Source organism: Mirounga leonina, unplaced genomic scaffold (assembly GCF_011800145.1).
Source record: "Mirounga leonina isolate KUSES-001 unplaced genomic scaffold, KU_Mleo_1.0 Mir_115, whole genome shotgun sequence".
Classification (NCBI taxonomy): Eukaryota; Metazoa; Chordata; class Mammalia; order Carnivora; family Phocidae; genus Mirounga; species Mirounga leonina.
The window spans coordinates 89,243,285-89,266,612 of NW_023270268.1; the positions used below are offsets into that span (position 1 = coordinate 89,243,285).

General features: G+C 38.3%; 3 protein-coding genes across 4 annotated transcripts in view; 2 read left to right on the forward strand and 1 right to left on the reverse strand.

Moving 5' to 3' along the window:
• KPNA1 (karyopherin subunit alpha 1) overlaps window positions 1–11,152 on the forward strand; it is a 70,375-nt gene extending 59,223 nt beyond the window's left edge. For both annotated transcript variants that reach the window (XM_035000037.1, XM_035000038.1), the window contains exons 11-14: window positions 138–263; window positions 2,004–2,131; window positions 6,195–6,373; window positions 7,730–11,152. In XM_035000037.1, the coding sequence (XP_034855928.1) occupies window positions 138–263; window positions 2,004–2,131; window positions 6,195–6,373; window positions 7,730–7,917 (621 nt within the window). In that variant the 3' untranslated portion in view covers window positions 7,918–11,152. The remainder of the gene's footprint in view (window positions 1–137; window positions 264–2,003; window positions 2,132–6,194; window positions 6,374–7,729) is intronic.
• On the forward strand, window positions 9,246–18,940 carry WDR5B (WD repeat domain 5B). The gene is made up of 4 exons (XM_034990800.1): window positions 9,246–9,269; window positions 10,450–10,522; window positions 12,794–12,936; window positions 17,609–18,940. Exons 1-4 carry the CDS (start codon window positions 9,246–9,248, stop codon window positions 18,755–18,757), a joined length of 1,389 nt encoding a protein of 462 aa, XP_034846691.1. The 3' UTR covers window positions 18,758–18,940.
• Window positions 18,941–20,748: 1,808 nt separating this feature from the next.
• The window catches only part of FAM162A (family with sequence similarity 162 member A), a 29,001-nt gene continuing 26,421 nt past the window's right edge, over window positions 20,749–23,328 (reverse strand). Inside the window, exon 5 of the mRNA XM_035000039.1 lies at window positions 20,749–22,101. Coding sequence (XP_034855930.1) covers window positions 22,009–22,101 — 93 coding nt within the window. The 3' untranslated portion in view covers window positions 20,749–22,008. The remainder of the gene's footprint in view (window positions 22,102–23,328) is intronic.

The window sequence follows — 23,328 nt, forward strand, 5'->3', positions numbered from 1 at the left end:
TTTACATATATAAAGTTATTTCTAAAATTTCAAGGGGAGACATTATTTCTTTGCTTATATTGTTCCGAAAATAAATGAGTTAAAGATTTACTTCTGTTTGGATCAGTAGAGAATAAGTTTCAAACTTTTCCTTTTAGGTAATTTTGAATTGCTCAGCTCTGCAGAGTTTATTGCATTTGCTGAGTAGCCCAAAGGAATCTATCAAAAAGGAAGCATGTTGGACAATATCTAATATCACAGCTGGAAATAGAGCACAGATTCAGGTAATCCCATAGCATCTGTCTTTTTCTATTTTTATTGATAAGTTTTAGCTTTTTTTCAATTAGCCTTAAAGTTTTTTTTCGTTATTATCTTGGAGACCATTAACTTCCAGCATTGTTGTCTTGTTTACTTATTTATTTATTTTTTTAAACCTACCTTACAGAAGTTCAGACTTTTGAAACTTAAACTTTGGTCTTGGTTTTTCCCTTTGCCTTTAATATTTGATGATTTGCCAAGACCCAAGAGATAGTGTCTTATATTTTCGAAATGTTTTGATGATCTTTATACTAAACAGATTGGCTTTACTCTTGCCAAGTAAGATATTTTTTTTTTCTAGTGGCCCCATGTATTAGATAACTTCAATTTTTTATAAAACCTTTGGGGACCCATTTTTCTCTAAATGGTTATCTGCCTTTTAATTTTATTCTTACATTAGGTGGGAGAGTAACCCAAGTGGAAGATAAAGCAAGCAGTGGGCTGAAACGGGTTCACATTGACCATGAGAAAGGCTAAACGTTATAAAAGATAAAACACAGACCTATGGGACTTTGAGCTGAGTGGAATCATAGAGGTTATCTCATCCAGTATTCTCATTTAAGGATGAAACTGAGTATCAGAGAAAGTGATTTGCTCAAGGGCACCCCTAGTAAATGACAGGATCAAGATGAAGTATTTTTCTGCTAAACTTTGCTGACTTCCTTCACTGGTATAATAGAGTTCTTGATCAGGAAAGCATGGTTGATGAATCACTAAATTCAACTCTTGAAACCAATATTACACTGTATGTTAATTAACTAGAATTTAAATAAAAACTTGAAACAAAACAAAAAGAGCATGGTTAGTCATCCCCAGAATGCTGCCAGGGACTGAGATTGATAGCTATAGCAGTTCATATGAGGTGATTTCAGCTATAGTTGATTGCCTGCTACTATCAGGCTCTTACATAGAATTTCTCAGTTTCTTGGTAGAGGAAATGATATGAACCTATTTTAGGTTTTTGAGCTTAGGAGAAAAATGAGAGAAGTAATTTGAGGCAGACTTTCAGTGTTCATATATGAGGGGAGAGTGAGTAAAAGTACTCTGTCCAACTACAGGCTATGCTGGTAATCTGGGTGGGAAGTGGTAGGTTGGAATAGGATTGCGGCAGTGCTAAAAGGGAAGGAAAAGGTGGCTCCTGATGTTTTAAATTGAGAATATAAAGAAGGAGACTTAGTGACTGATAAAATTTAGAATAAGTAAATACAAAAAGAGCCTTTATAAATACAAAAATAGAGGTTTGAGAAGACACCTGATATAGAGAGGGTGGATGATGTTTGAAGTGGTTAGCAGATCTGAAGCAAGCTGTTGGCCACCTTGGGCTGGAGCACCCAAAAGTGAGGGCTGGAGGGTTACAACACACGTGTCAGAGTTGGATGCTGTGAAAGAAATGAGAGTAGCAGAGGAACAGAAAATTGAACTTTTGTAATTTGTTACTGTGGGTGGAACAAGAGAGGACAATCAGAAAAGAACTCGGGGAAAAAACTAAGAGATTATAAGATCCCAGACTCCAGAGAGAGTATTACCAGTGATACCAAGTATAGTTGAAAGGTTATGGGTAAGAGGACTTAAACTCCTTCCAGTTAATTTTTAACAGGCAGAGGGGTGTCATTAGTGAAGCTAGCTAAAAAGTTATAATTAGTATCATGAACATTTTTACAAATTTTGTAATTTCCCTTTTCATTTAATTTTTGATTTAATTTCAGACTGTGATAGATGCCAACATTTTCCCAGCCCTCATTAGTATATTACAAACCGCTGAGTTTCGGACAAGGAAAGAAGCAGCTTGGGCCATCACAAATGCAACTTCTGGAGGATCAGCTGAACAGATCAAGTAAGTACTAGCCAGGTAGCATCTTGTAAATTAAAGGAAAAATTATGTCTACTAGTTATGAATGCTCAATTCTAACCTCTTGGAAGATTGTTCTGAGTTTCATAACTAGACTCAAATGTATATTTAATTTTTCTCCCATTCCTTCTTGCTGAAATAATTCCAGGATAATAGAAGTAAGGCATAGTTGAGGTTTGAGAGAATGGAAGTATTTATAGGGTGGCTTTAGTCTACTCTGGAGCTTTCTGGTCAGAACAATCTTAGGTAGTCTAGAAGGTTACTAGTAGAATCCTTAGAGTCCAACTTTGGTATCTAACTTGCTATTTTTAGTTTAGATGTCTTAAAAGATTTGGATCAGACTTTGAAAGAGAGGTATATCTGAGAATAAAATGAAAAATTCACTAGAGGCAGTGTCTCCTGAAGTCCTGTAATGTTCAGTAAAGGGAGAGAGCTGTATTAGCTTGAGACTTAAATGGCCCCTTGGGTGGCTTATAATCTCAGTGGCTAGAGAAGGCATATATACGGACAGGAATCAATTCCTAAAAGAAGACATCATACAATTAAATGCTAAATTATGGACATTCAGTATTTCAGATTAAAAAAAAGATTAATGATGAAGAGAAAAATGGAACCTAGACTCTTCTTAGCCTGCCTTAACTTTCTCTATGGGAAATTCAGATGAGGGGAAGATATTTCTAAATGAGTGTTGAAGTTGTAACCCCGCCCTTATATATACTGTCAGAAAAATACAACTGCTTCTCATATTGTTGCCTTGTGGGTTGAATGTTGGCACTAATTAACCAATACTAATTTTTAGTGCTCTGTTAGAAGTTTAAAAATGTAAAAGGTAGTCCTAACATTTCCGAAGTTGATTAGGTACAGAAGATAACTGTACCTAAAATAATAAAATAGATTAATACTGCATATAACTATTTTGGTAAAGTTCATCAGTGACAGGTTTTCAAGGAAGATTGCAAGTGGTCTTCAGAAGCACTTTTTATGAGGTTAAGGTCTTTTTCAACCTCCCAAGATTCTGGTTCTGGGGTACTATGATTATAAGTATGCCACCACGGGTAACAGCATTTATCCCAGTAATGGTAGCAGTAAGAAGTAATGTAGAAGTTATAATATGGTTTCATAGTTGAAATGGTTAAACTGTACACATATTTTTAAAACATTTCTAAAATACTGTGGTAGATTTCATCAGAAAGTATTCAGGGGTATTTTGCTCTGTTAAAGAAGAGTGTAAAGGCTATTTACTATTCCTTTTTAAAATTCAGCATAGCTGTTTATATTAATGAAGTTCATTATCATTCTGGCAGTTTCTTCTCAACCAGATGGAATTATCTTGAAAAACTATTACAAAAATATTACAGTCCAAATTACAGAAAATATACTGACTTTATCACTGATAAAATACATCTGTGTGGTTTTGCTTATTCTTATTGAGTAGACAAGATTTAGATGCAAGAACCAAGTAGAGTAACTTAGGAAATATCCATAATTTTAGGTTAAATATAATCAAATGCTAATATATAGTTTCTTAGGAATGAGGGATAAAGAATATTCCCTTGAATTAGAGAAAGTTTATGGAAGAGATGAAACTTGCCATTTGGGTAGAGATTTGGTTATTTTGGAGGAGAGCGAATAGCATGAGGGGAAGTGTGAGGGAATGTGCACAGGTAATGTTATTGGAAGAGGCAAATCAGTATTGCTATGTTATTTTTTTTTTTTAAGATCTTATTTTTATTATTTGAGAGAGAGAGAGAGATATCACAGACAGATAGGGACAGGGAGAAGCAGATGCCCTGCTGAGTGAAGAGCCCGACAGTGGGGCTTGATCCCAGGACCCTGAGGTCATCACCGGAGCTGAAGGCAGACGCTCAACCAGTGAGCCACCCAGGCATCCCCTGCTATAGATTATTCTTTTGCAAGATGAGGAATTAAGTAATTGATGGGCTTTGGAAGCTGGGATGAAGGCCTTAGTCTTAATGGGAAGACTCAGTATCTTTGGCCTTGAGAGTATTAATGAAGAACATAGTATTTTGAAGAGGAAGGAGCAATTAAGATGCCGCTGTAATAGTGTACAGCCAGGATTAATAGCTGTAGCATGAGATACGGATCTCAATACAAGAAGAAAGGATCTGTAGGACTTGCTGGCAGGCTTTAAGTAGGAAGGGAAGGAAAGGGAAGAGTCAAAGGTAACTGGCGAAAATGGTAGGTGGGTACCCTTCATAAAAATTAGGACACAGAGGAAGCAATAGTGGGGTATAATAGTGGTGGTTAATCTCTGTGTACTTTTTCTTCATGCTTTTCTGTTTTTCAGATTTGCAACTAACATTTGTAATCGTAAAGGAAGCTTGGTTTTTGTTTTTTAAAAGATTTATTTATTTGAGAGAGAGAGTGCGAGTGAGGGGAGGGGCAGAGGTAGAGAGGGGCAGAGAAGCAGACTCCCCACTGAGTGCGGAGCCCAATGCGGGGCTTGATCCCAGGATCCTGAGATCATGATCTGAGCTGAAAGCTTTTTGTGTTGTATAATTCTATAGGTATTGGTGAATGCATGTTCTATTTCTACCATTGTAGTGTCATACAGAATAGTTCTACTGCCCTAAAAAAATCCCCTCTGCTTCACCTATTCCTCAGTACCCCTCTACCCCCACCCACCCCTCAAATCCCTGGCAACCACTATACTTTTTATTGTCTTTTTTTTTTTTTTAAGGGATAGGGGAGAGGGGCAAGGGGTGAGGGAGAGAGAAAATCTTAAGCAGGTTCTATGCCCAGGACAACCCTGAGATCATAACCTGAGCTGAAATCAAGAGTCAGACGTTTAACAAACTGAGCCAGCCAGGCACCCCACTTTTTAGTGTCTTTATAAAAGTTTTGTCTTTTCCAGGATGTCATGTTTGGAATCATATAGTCTGGAGTCTTTTCAGACTGGCTTCTTTGACTTAGCATGTCTAAGTTTCCTTCATGTCTTTTCATGGCTTGAATAGTGCATTTCTTTTTATCACTGAATAATAGTCCATTGTCTGGATATACTGCAGTTTGTTTATCCATTTGCCTATTTAAGAACATCTTGGTTGCTTCTGGCTTTTTGGCAGTTACGAATAAAGCTGCTATAAATGTGTGTGTATAGGTTTTGGTGTGGACCTAAGTTTTCATCTCAATTGGGTGAGTGTCCACAGTGTGATTGCTGGATTGTACAGAAAGCTTTGTAAAAAGTTGCCAAGCCGTCTTCCAAAGTTCCTATGTTGCATTCCCACCAGCAAAAAAATGAGAGTTCCTATTGCCCCTCATTCTTGTCAGCATTTGGTATTGTCAAGTTGTTTTGCATTTTAGCCATTTTAATAGGTGTGGCATCATTGTTTTAATTTGCAGTCCCCTGATGACATATATTAATGATGTTGAGCATCTTTTCTTAATTTGCCATCAGATCTTTGGTGAAAGGTATGTTCAGATCTTTTGCCCATTTTTAAATTGTTTTCTTGGGCGTGTGGGTGGCTCAGTTGGTTAGGCGGCTGCCTTTGGCTCAGGTCATGATCCTGGAGTCCCTGGATCGAGTCCCGCATCGAGCTCCCTGCTCGGCGGGGAGTCTGCTTCTCCCTCTGACCCTCCCAACCCTCCCCCCTCTCATGTGCTCTCTCTCTCAAATAAATAAATAAAAATCTTAAAAAAAAAAAAAATTGTTTTCTTGGAGTTTTAAGAGATCTTTGTACAAAATAGAATTGGCCTGTTGGGCCTATGGTGGCTTTAGCACCTGTTTCAGAGGTGTGGTTCTACAGAAACAAAGATGAAATTAGCCAAAATTACACTGTTTTGATGAGTTGCTCATATTCAGAGTAAGAGGGTATTCAGTTTTTTGGAGTGCAGGAGTTGTGGAGGAGGAAAAATGGAGATGGTGTTAGAGAAGTGGTTTTGTTTCATTTATTTGTAGCTTTGTGGTAAGATGTAGCCTATATGGCTGAATGGGTGCTCATTTTTATCTCTACAGTTTGAGGATGACCCACTTATTTTATAAAAGTTTTATGAAATTGAAAGCTTTGACTAAATTGTTCTTTGTATTTAGGTACCTCGTAGAACTCGGTTGTATCAAGCCACTTTGTGATCTCCTTACAGTCATGGACTCTAAGATTGTACAGGTTGCCCTAAATGGCTTGGAAAATATCCTGAGGCTTGGAGAACAAGAAGCCAAAAGGAATGGCACTGGCATTAACCCTTACTGCGCTTTGATTGAAGAAGCATATGGTAAGATAGAGTGTTTAATAGGTGTCCTGAAATTATATTTTTCTTCTTGCTTTTCTGACTTGTCCATATATCAGTGAGCACAAACTCATATGAAAAACTTGTTCTCTTATGAATAATAATGTTTAGTAGGTAGAATTATTAGAAAAAAATATGCATTAATTGTGAAGAGAAGTGAGTACCCTTCAATTTAGCTATTTTTACACCGGGCTGTAAAGATCTTCCTAGTTCCTGGACCCTGCTTGCCCTTGTGGGTGCTCTTGTATTCTTACTAGTCCATCTGAGCCTCAAGAACATTTGCATCTACTATAGATGATGCCAGATTCTACTCCTTTTCTTTAAGATTTAGAGTTCTCATTTTGAAGAGTCACTATTTGGTTTCTTCATTCTTCCAATCTCAGGGTTAACGGTACTCTTAATCATTGGTTTACCAATGTACATTTTAGTTCCCTCTGTGATTTTAATGCATAGTCAGGGTTGAAAACCACTACTCTAGGGTTTGTTTATTCCTAAGACTGGAATTAGGGATCATAGGGTTTGTTCATCTTCCAGTTTATCAGATAATGCAGAACTGCTTTCCAAAATGATTTTAACAATTTACCATTAAAAAAAAATTATAAAAGCTATACCTGCTTAGTATAAGACATTTTGAAATGCATAAAAAAGAAAAATGTTCCTCTACCTGGAGATATTCCTCCACAGAAATAACTACTGTTAATTTTTTTTGATGTATGTATATTTTAACATGGCGATGTATATGAATATGTATTTTTTTTCCTTTGAGCAATATTAACATTTATTTCCGGTATTGCTGTAGCAGTTAGGTTGCTTATGGCTGCAAGTAAAAGAAAAGCCTAGCTCAGATGGGCTCAAACTTAGTAAAGGGACTGTGTTGGCTAATTGTTCTAGTTGGACTTCTTAGTTTAAGCAGTAGAAATTGATTCTGCCTCTTTTAAGGGTATTATATACATCTGTTGACATATTGGATAGCTCAGAACTTAGTTGATAGAACCGGAGCCAAGAATTCGTTAGGTCACGGATAGAGTTCAAAAGGAACACTTCTGCTGCTGGCCTTAGCCACTGGATGATGTGTGAAGACTGTTAGGGAAATTGCTGCTTCTGGGGACTGGTTGTTGCCTGCGTGTGTTTACGATGTCAGTGTGTAGTACTGGCATTCAGATGTCATCCCAGTGATACTTTCTATGCTGTTACAAAATACCGACGAGATATAAGTAGAGAAGAAAATCTTCCTTTACAATGAGGAGACATGGCAAAATACAGTTTCATTTCCAGCAGATACAAACAATACATATGTACACACACACATACACACAGATTTTTCTTTATTCTTCGTTCTAGGTCTGGATAAAATTGAGTTCTTACAGAGTCATGAAAACCAGGAGATCTACCAGAAGGCCTTTGATCTTATCGAGCATTACTTCGGGACCGAGGATGAGGACAGCAGCATTGCGCCCCAGGTCGACCTTAGCCAGCAGCAGTACATCTTCCAGCAGTGTGAGGCTCCTATGGAGGGTTTCCAGCTTTGAGGCAATACTCTGCTTTCGTGTTCCTGTGTCAGACCAGGCTGCCCAGTCAAGTCCTCTTGTGGAGCCCACAGTCCTCATGGAGCTAACTTCTCAAATGTTTTCCATAATACTGTTTGCGCTCATTTGCTTGCCTTGCGCACCTGCTCTCTTACACACATCTGGAAAACCTCTGGCTCTCTGTGGTGGAAGACCCTTCTAATAAAAAGGGTAACCAGAACGGCCCACTCTTATGGAAAATCCCTAGGCTTTGGAGATCCGCACTTACATAAGAGTCATGGGATTACACACATATTAATGTGGCTCCCTTTCTTTGTGGGGGAAAAAGAGGACTCCTCATTCCCTTTAAAGTGGGGGAAAACACTGATATTAAAAGATGAGACTAAACCTTTATCTTGAATTTCACACAGCTACTTGCAACAAGGGAGATGTTTAGACCTGTTGTGTACACTTCAGAGTACTTTTCATGAGTTCTTCCACAGTGAACCCTTGGATTACCTGGTGGCTTTTCTAGCCAAATCTGCATTAATCCTTACTGAGACTGGATGGTTTTCTTTCCTCTATTGGCGCCATTCTTCACAGATACTAAAGTTAAACCATCCGCTCCCTCACCTTCAGCCTTCAGTGAATGTGCTTTCTAGTTGTCAGGAATGCTGAAGAATTAACACTCTGACTCTTAAATGTGATACTGGTTTGAAGATTCCCTTAGAGCAGCAAGGAGAGGGGCACATTAATTTGTATGGCTGTTGCTTCTCTTTGGTCTTATGTGTCTTAGGATTTGGAAGTGGTTCGATTCTAATGCTGGTATGAAGAGTTAGAATCCTTAGTAATCGAAACAATATCCTGTACTTCAATAAAAAAGTAAAAAAAAAACAAAAAACAAAAACTCCCTCCAATTTTCCCAGACTCAACCAGTGTGACTAGAGGCTGTGTTTCTGCATTAAAACAAATGTTTCAGGCTTTGTGGTCCTGATCAAGGTCCTCATTAAATTGGAGTTCACCCTAGGTGCTTTTCCCCTCTGTGACTGGCAGATAACACATACTTTTAAAGGTTACTTAGGGAAACTTTTTTTTTCTTAGCCCGGTGCAGCTTGATTCTAATGTATTCATGCTGCATATATGATCCTTTTAATGTAGCATCCTTATCTTAAACAAATAATCATCTTCTCAACATGACCTATTCAACCCAAATAAGGGCAGGGATTTTTTTTTTTTTTTAATATAACCTCATTGTTCCCTAATCATTTCATTTCATCTACTAGTACTGCCCAGTCAAGTCCACCCATAAAATAAAAAGTTTCTATCTTCTGGCTCATTTAATGATAACCGCAATGTACCTGCAAATGGCGCTTCCAGTACTGTCTTCAGTGATCCACATTTGTGCTTGGACTGGAATGAAAATATAAGCTTAATTGCCAAGAGAACTGCAACTGAGTTCAATATGACTTCTTGGTGCTAGTTGGCCATCTTGACTCAATGTTGGGACACACTATCAGAGAAGATTTTTTTGTTGATATGCTGTTCAAAATGAATTCTGAAGGAAAAGTCGCTCACTTCTGTTTCAGAGAATACCCTTTTAAACCTCTTTAATCTTGTCCTCTTCTAGAATTCATTATAACCCCAAAATGTAACTATATGGAAGTCCCCTGACAGGTTATTATACATCTCTGGTAAATCCTGCTGAATGTTAGGGATATTCAGAGCTTTCATACCTCATCATGTTGTTATTTAAACAGCCAACTTACGTGACCTGATTTAAACTTAAAAAAAATCCACTTCATTCAAAGTAGAAAGATACAAAGACAAAGGACATTTAGCAGCCAAGTGTGTGACACATTCTTCGCATCTAGTCTGTAGTTGTGTCTGTGCTCTGGATGGATACCGTCTGATGTCTGTCTGTTACTGATGGAGCAGCCACTGCAAAACTAGTCAACTCCCATCTATAACTTTTTCTAGTGCTGCTTTGTGCTGAAAGGACATTTTAGTTTACTGCACTTGACCTGTAAAAGACTTTGATTCTTTGTAATTTTAGGGACAAATTAGGTGGTTAATTTAAAGAAAAACTTTCAGTTTTGCCTTTACATCACATTAAAATATAACTTCTTTCAGAAGGGTAATAGAAGCACTGATTCATAGTAAAAATCTTGTTTTTAGCTTTGACTTTTTTTGTGGCTGGATTTTTTTAACCTGTACATCACTGGTAACATGTCATTTCTCTAGGATGTTTTAAATTATGTACCTTCTATTGGATAATTTTAAAAATTTCAATTCATTTTTGATAAACCAATTTGAATGGAAAAAGGATAAAGCACACAAAGTTGTTTCTCCAGGTTAGTAAGAAGAGCATACACTGGGAGTTTTGCAATTGCAGGTGTCTCAGTGAATGAATTAAACAAAGTCCATTTAACTGCTATGGTCCATTTTCTGTTGTAAACAGGAATTTATCTTGCTCCTGTCTTGGAAGTTCATGAGAGATGAGCTAAATTTTTTTTGCAATAAAATGTTCTTAATATAAAAATTGGAATTAACTAAAAGTTAAATCCCAGCATAACTGTTGGAACTGAAAAAGCAGCCTTTTTGGTTATAGAAATGAATGAGACTTCAGGAGGTAACTAAGTCCTCATTTTAGTTCTCTGCCTGGCAGATTCTATTAATTTACATTGAATTTATTGAAACCCTATCACTAAGATGTTACTCATTACAAAAGCATGTTAATTTCAACACAGGAAAACTCTCCTGCAATATATACTAACCAGTACCTTGATTATCCACCCCCCCCCCCTTTTTCCTCCTCTGCACTTTCAAAGTATATTCAGTGAAAACTTAGGTGGGGAAAAAAAAGCATTGAAAGCATTTAGGATATAAAGGCACCTATATTTGAAGGACCAGCAGGGTAGATATGGTTAGATTGAGAAAAACCAGGAAAGGAAAACAGATTAAGGAGTTGTCTGTGGAACACTTTAATTCATGTTCTTGTCACTAAGTAAGGGCCCTTTTAAACCTTTGTCAGCTATACTGTTTTTGAAAACTATTGCCCTAGGATTGTTTCTTCCATCTGCCAGATAAAGCTAAATGGGCTCTGGGCCATTTTTTCATATCGTCACAAATATAAGCAATGACAATTACCCCATAATAAATTTGAATTATTATTGCAGATTGTTGCTGATTTTGCCTGAGAAAAAATATGTAATATATTTTAGAAACCAAACTATTGTCAATTAAATCCTGTTGTACCTGGCCACTCACAGGCAACTTTGAATTTACTTCTCTAGTGCTAAACAAACATTTCAGTTATTTATAATCTCCCAGTTTGGGGTTGCATTATGAAAGGGTTTTCCTCAAGTTGAAAGATTTTTCTTTCTTGCTGATTAGTTTTGTGAACATTTTTTCTATCAGTAGGCAAGTCATTGCATATTGATGTTTTAGGGCTTGGGGCTTTTCATTATAGGAAATCTTAATGTGTAAGGATGTTTTTCAGTAAAGAAAAGGGATCTACTTTTAGAAAGGGGCATTGTTTGCTTTTCATATTTATATACTATGTTCTACCTCCTACATTCCAAAATTAGCTCATTTGAGAAATAGGTATACCTATCTATCTATATATGAAGTCTCAAATCTGAATTTTTTGCCATCTGAAATTAACAGAGCCACTTTCATCTGTTGTTAGTTGAGCAGAGTAAATACGTATCTGCCATGCTGGGAAATATTTTTGGCTACCTTTCTCTATCAAAAGTTAAAGTTACCGAGCACCTGGCTGGCTCAGTGGGTAAAGCATGTGACTCCTGATCCCAGGGTCGTGAGTTCAAACCCCACGCTGGGCGTGGAGCCTCCTAAAAAAAAAAAAAATTTAAACAAAAATTTAAAAATTAAAAAGAGAAAAAAATTTGCTTTCTCATGGGGCGCCTGGCTGGCTCAGTCAGTAGAGCATGAAACTCTTGATCTTAGGGTCATGAGTTCGAGCCCCATGTTGGGAATAGAGATTCCTTAAAAAAAAAAAAAAAAAAAAAAATTATTTTTTTTAAAGTTCAAGTAAGTGAAAGCCAGATGGGACACCAGTACAGTAAGTCTGCTCTAATACAGACAGTATTCTATAATATGCTTTCTTGTCAGAAAAGGATAGGTAGTAACAGTACCAGGACATCACAAAAATGTTTGATGAAGTAAAGCAAGTATTATATGCTAATTTTAAAAATATCAAGTTGCTACTGGGTATAAAATTTGGAAGTCTGGGGCAAGAAGAAAAGATTAAGGGTAGATGAAGTTTTGCTTTCAACTCAGAGTAGGAAAAAAGAAGTCCCAGTCTGTTTTCCCTTCAGGTCAAAAAGGCAACTAGTCTTTGAGCCTCTGTTGTGTGCCAGGTGCCTGGGGAAGGGCTTCCGTTTTTTCTCTTTTAATCCTCCAACTGCTCTTTGAGATAGATAACTGACATTATGATATAGGTGACAGAATCAAGACTTAGGAGAATTTACTTTACCCCAAGGTCACAACCTCATACACTGTCTAGTACGGACAGAGCTGTGCAGGTTGTGTCTGGAAGAAAGCAGAGGTCACGGTGGAGGTGGTGTTCTGGGCCAGGAACTCCCAGAACTAGACTTACACAACTGTCCCAGCTGGACCAGCTTTTTGTCAGACCAGTCTTTCTGGCTCTTTCTCATGAGCACCCTTAAAATAACTAAGGTATGCTTTTAGGTTACATATTTTGGTAATGTAGAGCCTCTCAGCCCAAACTTCTTTTTCCCTTCTGTGGTGCTAACATTCTGTATATGACCTGACAAAACAACAGAAGTCAAAAAATATATATGCAAATGATTGATTTTGAGTTCATTAGCATAATGGGTAAACTCAGAAACATGTTTCCATTCAACAAACTTAAATGTAGAAGCTACTGACAGAGAAGGCTTTGGAATGAAGAATTCTGCCTTAGAAAGCAGTGCCATCCATGGACGTGAATTTAACACAGCTGACTTCCTAAAGGAGTATCGTCCCAAGGAGTATCAAAAGTTAGAAAGATCACCTTTTAATGTATGTTGTTATGTTCTGCTTACTTCATCATTATGACCACTATATGTTGTTTTTCAAAGTGTTCTTACGCTTTGATTTGGAATGGATCTGATGATTCTTTGTACTTGAATGTGGTCTGTCAGGCCATGGGTGAGTGCCTTGCACATAGTAGACTATTCAATAAATACTAAATGACTGAAGGAATATGCATCGATGTGATATTAGTAAAGGGTACTTGGTTACAAAAGAAAATTCAAAGGAATTTTTTTATGCTGCTGTTTGAAACCAGGAATTAACAACTCTTAGACTTAGTGTCTCAATGTATGTTTTATATGTGGTTACCTTTCAGGAGGACATGATCTGACCTGAAGTTTACAAAAGCATTGTTATAGCCATTCATTATATAAAAACAAAAAACCCTATGCCTTCTGTGAAAAGTTATGGATATATTTTACAGGGTAACATATGTATAATCAACCCCATGTGTTTGTATTACCAAAAATAGCACATTAATCTCTTCTGACCTACTCTAAAGTTAAGAAAAATAACTTTTTTGCCAATTGCATCCAACTTACATGGAAGCTGGTGGTTGCCTTAGGCTATTAAATAGGGTGTTTGTTCTTTTTTCATTTTTACTACTAAATGTCTTGCTGAGAGATTCTACTGGCCAGGTATTTTTTTCTGAAAACCGAATCTTAAATCAAAATGTAATTAGTTCCTGCAGACTACACTGTCATCTATAGTACAAATGGCTGAGTTTACAAATTTATTAAAGCTAGTGTAGGTGACTGTTGCCCCTTATTTCATTTGCCAATTTGAAAAAGTCTGTTCTCGTTTTAAAATCAATATATGGTAATATCTGTGATCTTGAATGTTTCTGCAGAGAATAAAATTACTCTAAATTCCTTTATACCCATTTAACCTGAGGAAGCCTGTGGGAATCCAGTTTGGATCATTGCCTTATCTAAACCACTTGGGCCCAGCATTATTTAGAATGATGGATGAGGAGAAAACAGAAACCCAGGAGACCAGAGTGGTGGGGAAAGAAAAGCACAGGGTTTGAGAGAGATGTGGGCAGGCTGGGGTGTTACCATATAAACAGTGTAGAATTTTCCAAAATTAAGTGGTGATTTATGACAGTCCTCCAGAAGTCAGTGATTATACTGGTTTGCTAGGTATAGTCCCAGGTTTTAGATCAATTAACAGCTGATTATTTGTGTCCCCTTTCACTTTGAAAAAGGTCTCAGTTTAGATAAATTCTGGGCCACTACATATTTAGTCCAACTAGATTTTAATAGATTTAAATTGCTAGTGGTCCTAAGCAACTGTACACAGTTCTATTGTGCTTGACTTTTGAAGACTGCTCAACTGGAATTGCTTAGGAATTGCTATGAAGGGAGTCGGTCAAGACATTCCTTAAGATAGGACTTAATCTCAGTCCTGACATAGATACCAAAAATATCTATTTTTAAAAATGACCTATTTGTGGCATTTCTATTTAGCATATCTGCAAACTTGACTGGGGGGGGGGGGGGGGAGGGAAATCAACCTTTTAACCATGGAGACCTTCAGTTCTAAAACTTTTATGGGAACTCTAAAGAAAACAAATTGATTTCTACAGAGAGGGAAACTTCCAAATCTCCTATCTGGTAAAGACTAAGCAGCAAAAATGGAAATCATTAAAAACAGGACCATATGAGGAATTTTGCTTGAGAGCAGCAAATGCACAGCTCTAATTATGGTTTCTGCCACTTTGGATTTACCTGTATCAGTATTCCCTACTCACACTCCACATTGCTGATGCTCTCCTCCTCCCAAGGACCTAAACTACAAAATTCTTAGGCCTCATTCATAAGGACACAATATCAGGACTACATATTAATATTAGAACATGATTAATAAAAAGATTTACCTAGTTATATTCAGAGCTTTAATTTCTTTACAAATTCCTGACGCTATTTGTAAACAAAAAATTCCGACATCTAGAAATGGATTTTAATAGTGGAAATTTCTTCAAATTCTGGGAAAAGCTGAAGAACAATTATTTCTGGATATTCCTATCTTTTTTTTTTTAAAGTAAACTCTACCCCTAATGGGCTTGAACTCACCACCCTGAGATCAAGAGTGGCATACTCTACTGAGCCAGCGAGGCGCCCCCTATCAAGACATTCTTGACTGTGTCCCCTGTCCCTCTGATTTTTGTGGTATTTCTAGTGGGTTATTAGAATATACGCCAGCACCAACACCCCATCCTAGCCCTCATGTCAAATTTACCTTGTCTAATTTCTTCTTTCTTTACTCAGTGCACAGAAGTTATTGGAAAAATACAAATTTACTTAAAATTTTTGGAACAAGCCTACACTATGTTCTCTATAGCTTTTTTTTTTAATGAGTTAATAAAAATGAAAATAGTCTCAACTGATGCAGAGTTTTAGTGTGTTTCTAAGCTTCCCAGTAAAAAACATACGATTTCAGGCTAATAGGAGGAAAGGAGAGAGAAGAGGCAGAGTTTATCATAACTGAACTTAAAGATACATAAAAGGGAAAAGTTTTTTAAAATGTTACAGAGGGAAGGTCCGTGGTGGCCTTGCCTTAAAAAATATCCAAGAAGCATCCTAATTTAATGTATATAAATGGATGTGCCAATCCACTTAAAAGATGCTCTTCCTATTCCCAGCACCACGTTACCGTTACACCATTAATTTGCACTAGCTAAGACTAAAGCTTTTGTCCAATGCCTGTCCAAATTCCAAACTAGAGTAGTAGCGTCTTAAGGTAATGACGTTTCCACTACAGTCTATTATTATAGGTGATTTAATTATGTCGTGCCTCACTTAAAGGCCAGACTTTCAATCATCCCTAATAAATACAGGATAGGGGAATTTGTTTCCAAATGCTTTTAACTGTTGGCTGACAGAAAACATCAAGAGATACTTGCCGCGGGGCGCCTGGCTGGCTAAGTGGTAGAGCACGCGACTCGAGCTTACGTTAAAAAAAAAAAAAAGAAAAACAAGATACTTGCCTCTAGACTTCAGCTCGGAGAGGGGGGAAACCTTGTAAACACACTTGAGCTCTCTTTATTGAGCAATTACAGGTAAGTAGAAACTCATCAGGCTTCCAATTTTTTGGTAAACTTTTTTTTTTTTTTTTAAGATTTTATTTATTTGACAGAGAGAGACACAGCGAGAGAGGGAACACAAGCAGGGGGAGTGGGAGAGGGAGAAGCAGGCTTCCTGCGGAGCAGGGAGCCCGATGCGGGGCTCGATCCCAGGACCTGGAATCATGACCTGAGCCGAAGGCAGACGCTTAACGACTGAGCCACCCAGGCGCCCCTTGGTAAACTTTTTTTTAAGTAAGCTCTACGCCCAAGGTGGGGCTTGAACTCGAGACTCGGAGAGCAAAAGGATCAAGAGCCGCATGATCTAGGGACTGAGCCTGAAAGGCACCCCGGTAAACCTATTCTTGTTTAAAGATAGTAACTTAATCTGAAAAGCATACATCTTTATACAGCACTCTCAGGCCCATTAAACATTTCTTAAAACTTTATAAACTCTCTAAAGCCTATTACAAGTTAACTTTACACATTTCTTAATCACGTTCCACCAACTTCTAGGTCTTTTTCGGTCTCAAGCACCTATGCAGATCTGACCTTTTCTCTTAGAAAGTTTAAGGCATAAGGAAATGCTAAAACGAACGTTTGCTCGTTTCCACGGCACTACCATGTCCTAAGCAGGGGCTTTTGGAGGCCCACAACACATTCCTTCCCGAAACGTTTACGCAAAACTTAAAACCAGAAGTTTTATAATCTGGGCGTAAATTCGGCTAAGCTCCCCTTGCCTACCTGCAGCCTTAAGTACACGCCACCAGGCTCTATACCACAAGAGTAGAGAGGAGCAGAACCAAAGAGGCCCGCGAAGCAGATGCTTAGTCACCGGGATGGACGGCTAGCTAGGTGCCAAATGTGGGCTTAACTTTCCACTAAGGGAATCGGAAAATTCAGTTCTTTCTCGTGACACGGTTTCCAAAAAGAAATGAATGTTCTTTGAAACATTCACCGCTACCGACGCTAGTCAGTCAGGTCTGGGAGAAGCCCAGTACACCTACCCACACGGAAAAGGAGGAAGTCCAGCATTTGTGGGTGACAACCGCCGCCAAAGAAGACCGGAAGGAAACGCCGGCGCCTTCCTTTGCGCAAGCGCAGGCAGACCTCTCCCATTGGTCATGTCGGCTCGAAGTTGGAGTGCACATGCGCTCCGCCGTCCTGCCAGCTGGGTTGGATTGACGCGGCGCTGCGCCCCAGTGTTTATCCGCGGACTGCAGCCCACCCGGACCGCAATTCGTGATGCCTGCGCAGGTTTTTGTTTTGTTTTGACTTCCTGAAATCGTTTGTTTAAGCGGTGTTTCATTCATGCTCAAGTACCGAAAGTCTGTCTGACTGGTAGGCTTGCTCAGTGTTCTAAATGTTTCAGAGTTGGGGGAGGGGCGGTGAAAAAAATACTTTTTGTAGATCACCCACGCCCCTCGTCACTTTGCACGGCTTTATACCTTCACAAAATACCCGAAACATACCTCCCTTGCCGACAGCGCATTGGACCCTTCTAGTATTATTTCTCAAGTATTTGTTTACGAAGGAGGAAGCAAAGAAAAAAGAGAAGTGGTCCAAGCCGTGCTGCTGAATCGTTGTATAGGGTAGTTTAAAGACAGCCCAGAAATTATAATCCCTAAAAGACCGTTTATTTTTGAGTCTGATGTTTTTATCTTCATTTTGCTGGGCAGAAAGTCAGAATATTGGGCTGCCTGGTTCAGGGCCGGACGCTTACCTAACCTACTGACTTGGAGCTTCAGAACCGTGGCGACAAAGGAGGCAGGAGATGCTAAAGCAGAGTCGAGCCTCCCCTTATCAGCCAATCGGAGCGAGCAAACGTCTGAAAAACCAAACTATGCTCTTAAATTTACTCTCGTGGGGCATACGGATGCAATATCATCGGTTAAGTTTAGTCCTAATGGAGAATGGCTAGCAAGTTCTTCTGCTGACAAAGTAATTATAATTTGGGGAGCCTATGATGGAAAGTATGAGAAAACACTTTATGGTCACAATCTGGAAATATCAGATGTTGCCTGGTCATCAGATTCCAGTCGCCTTGTTTCTGCCTCAGATGATAAAACGCTGAAGATTTGGGATGTGAGATCTGGAAAATGTTTGAAAACGCTGAAGGGGCATAGTAATTATGTTTTTTGCTGTAATTTCAATCCACCATCTAATCTCATCATTTCAGGATCTTTTGATGAGAGTGTGAAAATATGGGAGGTGAAAACAGGAAAGTGCCTGAAGACTTTGTCTGCTCATTCTGACCCAGTTTCTGCTGTTCATTTTAATTGTAGCGGGTCCTTGATTGTGTCAGGTAGCTATGATGGTGTCTGTAGAATTTGGGATGCTGCATCAGGTCAGTGTTTAAAAACACTTGTTGATGATGATAACCTTCCTATCTCTTTTGTAAAATTTTCTCCAAATGGAAGATATCTTCTAATTGCAACTTTGGACAATACTCTTAAACTGTGGGATTATAGCAGAGGCAGATGCCTGAAAACCTACACTGGTCATAAGAATGAGAAATACTGCATATTTGCCAATTTTTCAGTTACTGGTGGCAAATGGATTGTGTCTGGTTCAGAAGATAATCTGGTTTACATTTGGAACCTTCAGACTAAAGAGATTGTACAGAAATTACAAGGTCATACAGATGTTGTAATCTCAGCAGCTTGTCATCCTACAGAAAACATCATTGCATCAGCAGCATTAGGAAATGACAAAACAATTAAACTGTGGAAGAGTAACTACTAAACCCTTTAGAAATCAAGTAGTAGAGCCAAGCTGGCAAAAAAACCCAAAAACCAAAAAAACCCGCGTATTTAAAAAGATGGTTTCTCTTAATTTTGGTATGGTTTTGTATTTCTTTTTAACTTTGTGTTTCTCTCTCTCTCTGACAAATAAATAAAATCTTAAAAAAAAAGGGAGGGGGGGAATGCCTGGGTGGCTCAGTCGGTTAAGTGTCTGCCTTCGGCTCAGGTCATGATCCCAGGCTCCTGGGATCGAGTCCCACATTGGGCTCCTTGCCCAGCAGGGAGCCTGCTTGTGCTCACACACTCTCTCTCTCTCTCTGACAAATAAATAAATAAAATCTTTAAAAACAACACAAAACAAAAAAAACATTGTCTTAGATTATAATATTTCAGACCTATAACCTAAATTTACAAAGCAAGACAATTGGAAAAGCAAGTCTAGAACCTACGACTTCTGACTTTTAATCTTCAGGTCTGGTATTAACTCCTATGTCTATCCCTGAACAGATTCCCATTCTGTTCCTCTCAGTGTATTTGGGAAATATTTAGAAGTAAGGTTTACAAGATAGGATGACTGATTAAATGAAGGGAGCAGGAGTTTGGAATAACTCGTGTTCCCGGTTTGGGAGATCAGATGAGTTAAGAACGTAAGCCTGGGATTAGGTGGAATGGAGATGTATGGCAGATGCCACTCACACATGAAATGGTTCCGTGGAATCAAGTCTATAAATTGGGAAAAATAAGTCACGGTTAGGTCTGTTAAACATTTTAAGATTTTTATGGAGATAAAAACTAAAAGTAAACCAAAACATTATAAATGGCATTTTGTTGAGGGACTTCTCACTATCCTGGTCAGATTGTGCCTCATGATTATCAAGCAAGCTAAATGTCTAAATGGTGAGGCTATTCTCTTTCACTATGTGTCTGACCTAGTAACTCCTACCCATGCTTCAAACTCAGTTCAGAAACCACCACTTGTGGACCAGCACTGCCTGCCTGACTCCAACCACAACTGACAGCTGAGTTAGGTTTTGTTTCTTTCTATAGCTACTGTTATATAAAGTTCAGAATATTCTTTTACCAGTTTGTATTGTAACAGTTTCATGGGCCATGTTTCTGTAAGTTATGAGCTCTGTAAAGGAGTATGTTTTACTCATTTTTGTATTCTCAGTATTTATATATATATAAATGGATTTATATATATATATATGGGATTAAGGTAATGTTTGATGAATGACAATGAATTATACCACCACCACTTTATTCATTCCTTGCCTTCTTTCAATAAACATTTGGAGACATGTCCCCATACTGTTATTACTTTTGTTGATTAAAAAAGTATCTGACCATAGGCTCATGTATTAACTTTATGTTCAGACAGGGCTTATAGGAAATATAAAGTGGAAAATGGTTTCTGCCCACTTTACCTACAGAGACATGATAAACATGAAAAAAAAAATCTAGAAATTAAGCAAAAAATAGTACAACAATAATTGAAAGTAACAGGGCTAAACTGTCTTATGTTTTTGGTATTCTTTAGTATAACAGTGCTCATTAAATACGATTTGCTTGGCGCCTGGGTGGCTCAGTCGTTAAGCGTCTGCCTTCGGCTCAGGTCATGATCCCAGGGTCCTGGGATCAAGTCCCACATCGGGCTCCCTCCTCGGGGGGAAGCCTGCTTCTCCCTCTCCCACTCCCGCTGCTTGTGTTTCTGCTCTCGCTATCTCTGTCTCTGTCAAATAAATAAATAAAATCTTAAAAAAAAAAAATACGATTTGCTTGACAAGTTCTGAGAAATATAAGGTATTAGAGTTATTAGTAAGATGACTGCCAAAAAGGTATTATGTGAGGGTAGTGGGAGAATTGGGATTAGACAGAGACAATTCTGGCCAAGAAATTTATATTTAAACCATAAAGAGGTAGTTACTCTAAGGAACTGAACAGGACAATGACACAAAATGAGAAATGATCATGAAAATTCTTGCTGCATGGTAACATTTGTGAGTTTTGGTTTAATGAAACATTTTTTTTTTTTACCATAAATCTCCAAGATAACACTTTAAAATACTCCTTTAGAAGTTAAAAATGATAGTGTTCTATGAAGAAAAATTACTTATTTTTTAAAGAAGTACATTAAAATCAAAGAACTCGGTATCTAAAAAGCTAAGGTCAAATTACTCAAAGTATATTCACAGACATCATTAACATCAGATTATGAAATTATATGTGGTGCATTCCATTTTACTTAGTTTATTAAATCAAGTTCCAGTGCAGCTGCATATATTACTATCTGTTCTAATCCTCTGGAGAAAACTAGCAGGTTGGGATGGCTACGAGGACTTGTCGTCCATGTCATCCATTAATATGAGGCATGTGAGAATATATGAAACACTTAAAAGAGAAACCAGCATCCATACCTAAATATGAGACGGCTTGACATCCCGAAGTGTAAATGAAATACACAACCATGTGCAAAAGCTTATCTTTCAAAACTTACAAGAAAATGCATTTGAAAGATGTTCATAATTGAGAAATTTAGGGTAAAGGTAAAAGGAAAAGGACCAATTGGGAATTCTAAGCTATGGAGTAAAAGAGGTGACTACTGGCCCCAAGCAACTTCATGGTGCTGGGATTTCAGAGTTCTCAGAAACTTGTGGCCAGACCACTCTCATCACCTTACAGGGACCTTTTCCAAGACTGCTCTCTGAGAAACCTCTGTCTGCCAGCATGCCCAAAGATGGCAGAGTTTGATCGGGCTGCTTTGCAGGGCTCTCAAGAAGCACCACTGCATTTAGGGAGGTTAGCTCTCCAAGATGCACCTGGGCAGTGTACTCAGCTGGTCTTCCTTATCTCTCTAGAAATGAGTACACAAGAGAGAGAAATAAAGAACTAGAAGCCATTTTGGCTTCTGCAGAGAAAATCACTTTGGCAATGGAAATTAAAATAAGATATGGTTTCTGACTCTCTAAAAGAAGAGTTAATATTAAAGTTTAAATAAGTTGCCCCATTTTTCATTCATTTTCTCCAAAAAGCTGAAAGGCTGCATTTAACCTGGATCCAAGCCACAAAAATATAGACAAGCCGTTTAAGGAAATTTATTTGTCCCACTATATCAGAAATGGGGGAAATTATAAGTCGGTGCAAACCACACTTTCATGAAATGGATCCTCATACTGTATTCTTTTTAATACAGGCTAATTGCTGCAACATTATTCCTGCAATTTCAAAATCCAGCCAACACGGATACCTCTGCTACTCTGTTTTGGCTTTCAGAGCTGCTGCTTCTCTCAGGCGAGCTTTTTTTTCTAAGTTCAGCCTTGTTAAAGACTCGTTTCTTTTGACAGCCTAAAGTGAAACAAATTTGAACAAGTGATTATTTATGCAGGTTTGGGAAGAATGTCATTACCCTACACTGATGTCAGCTGATTAACTAGGGCAGCACAGGCCCAGAATGCTCTGCCGTGGGCACACTGAGCCCAGAAGCCCCCTCCGTGTGCCTTCTGCTTCCTCTAAAACTTCACAGTCCTACAGTAGCCCATCCAGTCAAGCACGAGAGAAATGCCACACCCTCCACCTTCTCTTTCTTTCTGGCCTGTTTCTTTAAATCTAGCTTCTTCCCTTATCTTTTCCTTTTTCCTCTCTTTAGTATTGAATACCTTTTTGTTTCCATTTCTATCCTTTTTTTACTTTTACTTTTCTTTGTTGCTACCATTTTTCCTTCCCCAACTCATTTGTATACTTTCATACCCTTCTAACTCCTTACTCCTCTTTTACCAAAAATATTCAGCTTTGGGGATCCCAGACTTTACCAAATACTGTGATTGATGACTCTCAGCAGTATCTATCCCACTACTCCATCCTTTGACAGCAAACAGCAGTGGGGGAGAGACAACCATCCTCTTCCCTTGTTTCCCTCCATGTGACCTGTTACATGCCTGTGAAGCTTATATAAGCAGACCAGTTTCAAAAGTTCTATACCAAATAAACTAGCACCCTATATATAAGGAGGGATTTTCTTATATCTGTGTAATTTCACATGTAACAAATTAGGTATGGGAAGGGAGAGGAGAATGGGAATGGTAAGTTGATGGTGAGGACAAAATATGATGGCTTATTTTCTCTTCCAAATAGCAGTAAGTCTAAAAGTTCTTCATTCTAGTAGCATTTACCAACTTGTAAGAAATGGATAGTTCCACATAAAACAAATGAGATGGTTTTCTGGCATATAAAGGAGAGAAACTCTCTTGAAGTACATGGTGTATACCCTTAGATGAGGCTAGAAGAAATCCCAAGGGGTAACTTGTTTCTAGAGTATTTAGACTCAGCTTAGTATAATCAAGTATACAAAAGCAATGCAGACTTCTTGGAATTCTAGAAGCCCCTATGTCCTGTCCACATGCTTCTGTAGGTTTCAATCTGAGAACTAAGCATGAGAAGTCAAAGAGGAAACCAGAAGAAAATCTGAAGTGGGGTAGAACAGAGATGTCAAAAGATGTCAAAAGAACTTCACTCAGTCCTGCACACTTGTGCTCCCATAAGGTCAGTCTAAATGGTCAGTGTTTTCCACTCCAA

Excerpts from the sequence above, each read along its gene's own strand:
- WDR5B (XM_034990800.1), top strand. The coding sequence starts at position 9,246 with ATGTACCTGCAAATGGCGCTTCCA. Across the intron at positions 10,523-12,793 it reads AATGAATGAGACTTCAGGAG|AAGCTACTGACAGAGAAGGC; the intron begins GTAACTAAGTCC and ends ACTTAAATGTAG. Across the intron at positions 12,937-17,608 it reads TAGAAAGATCACCTTTTAAT|TTTAAAGACAGCCCAGAAAT; the intron begins GTATGTTGTTAT and ends TGTATAGGGTAG.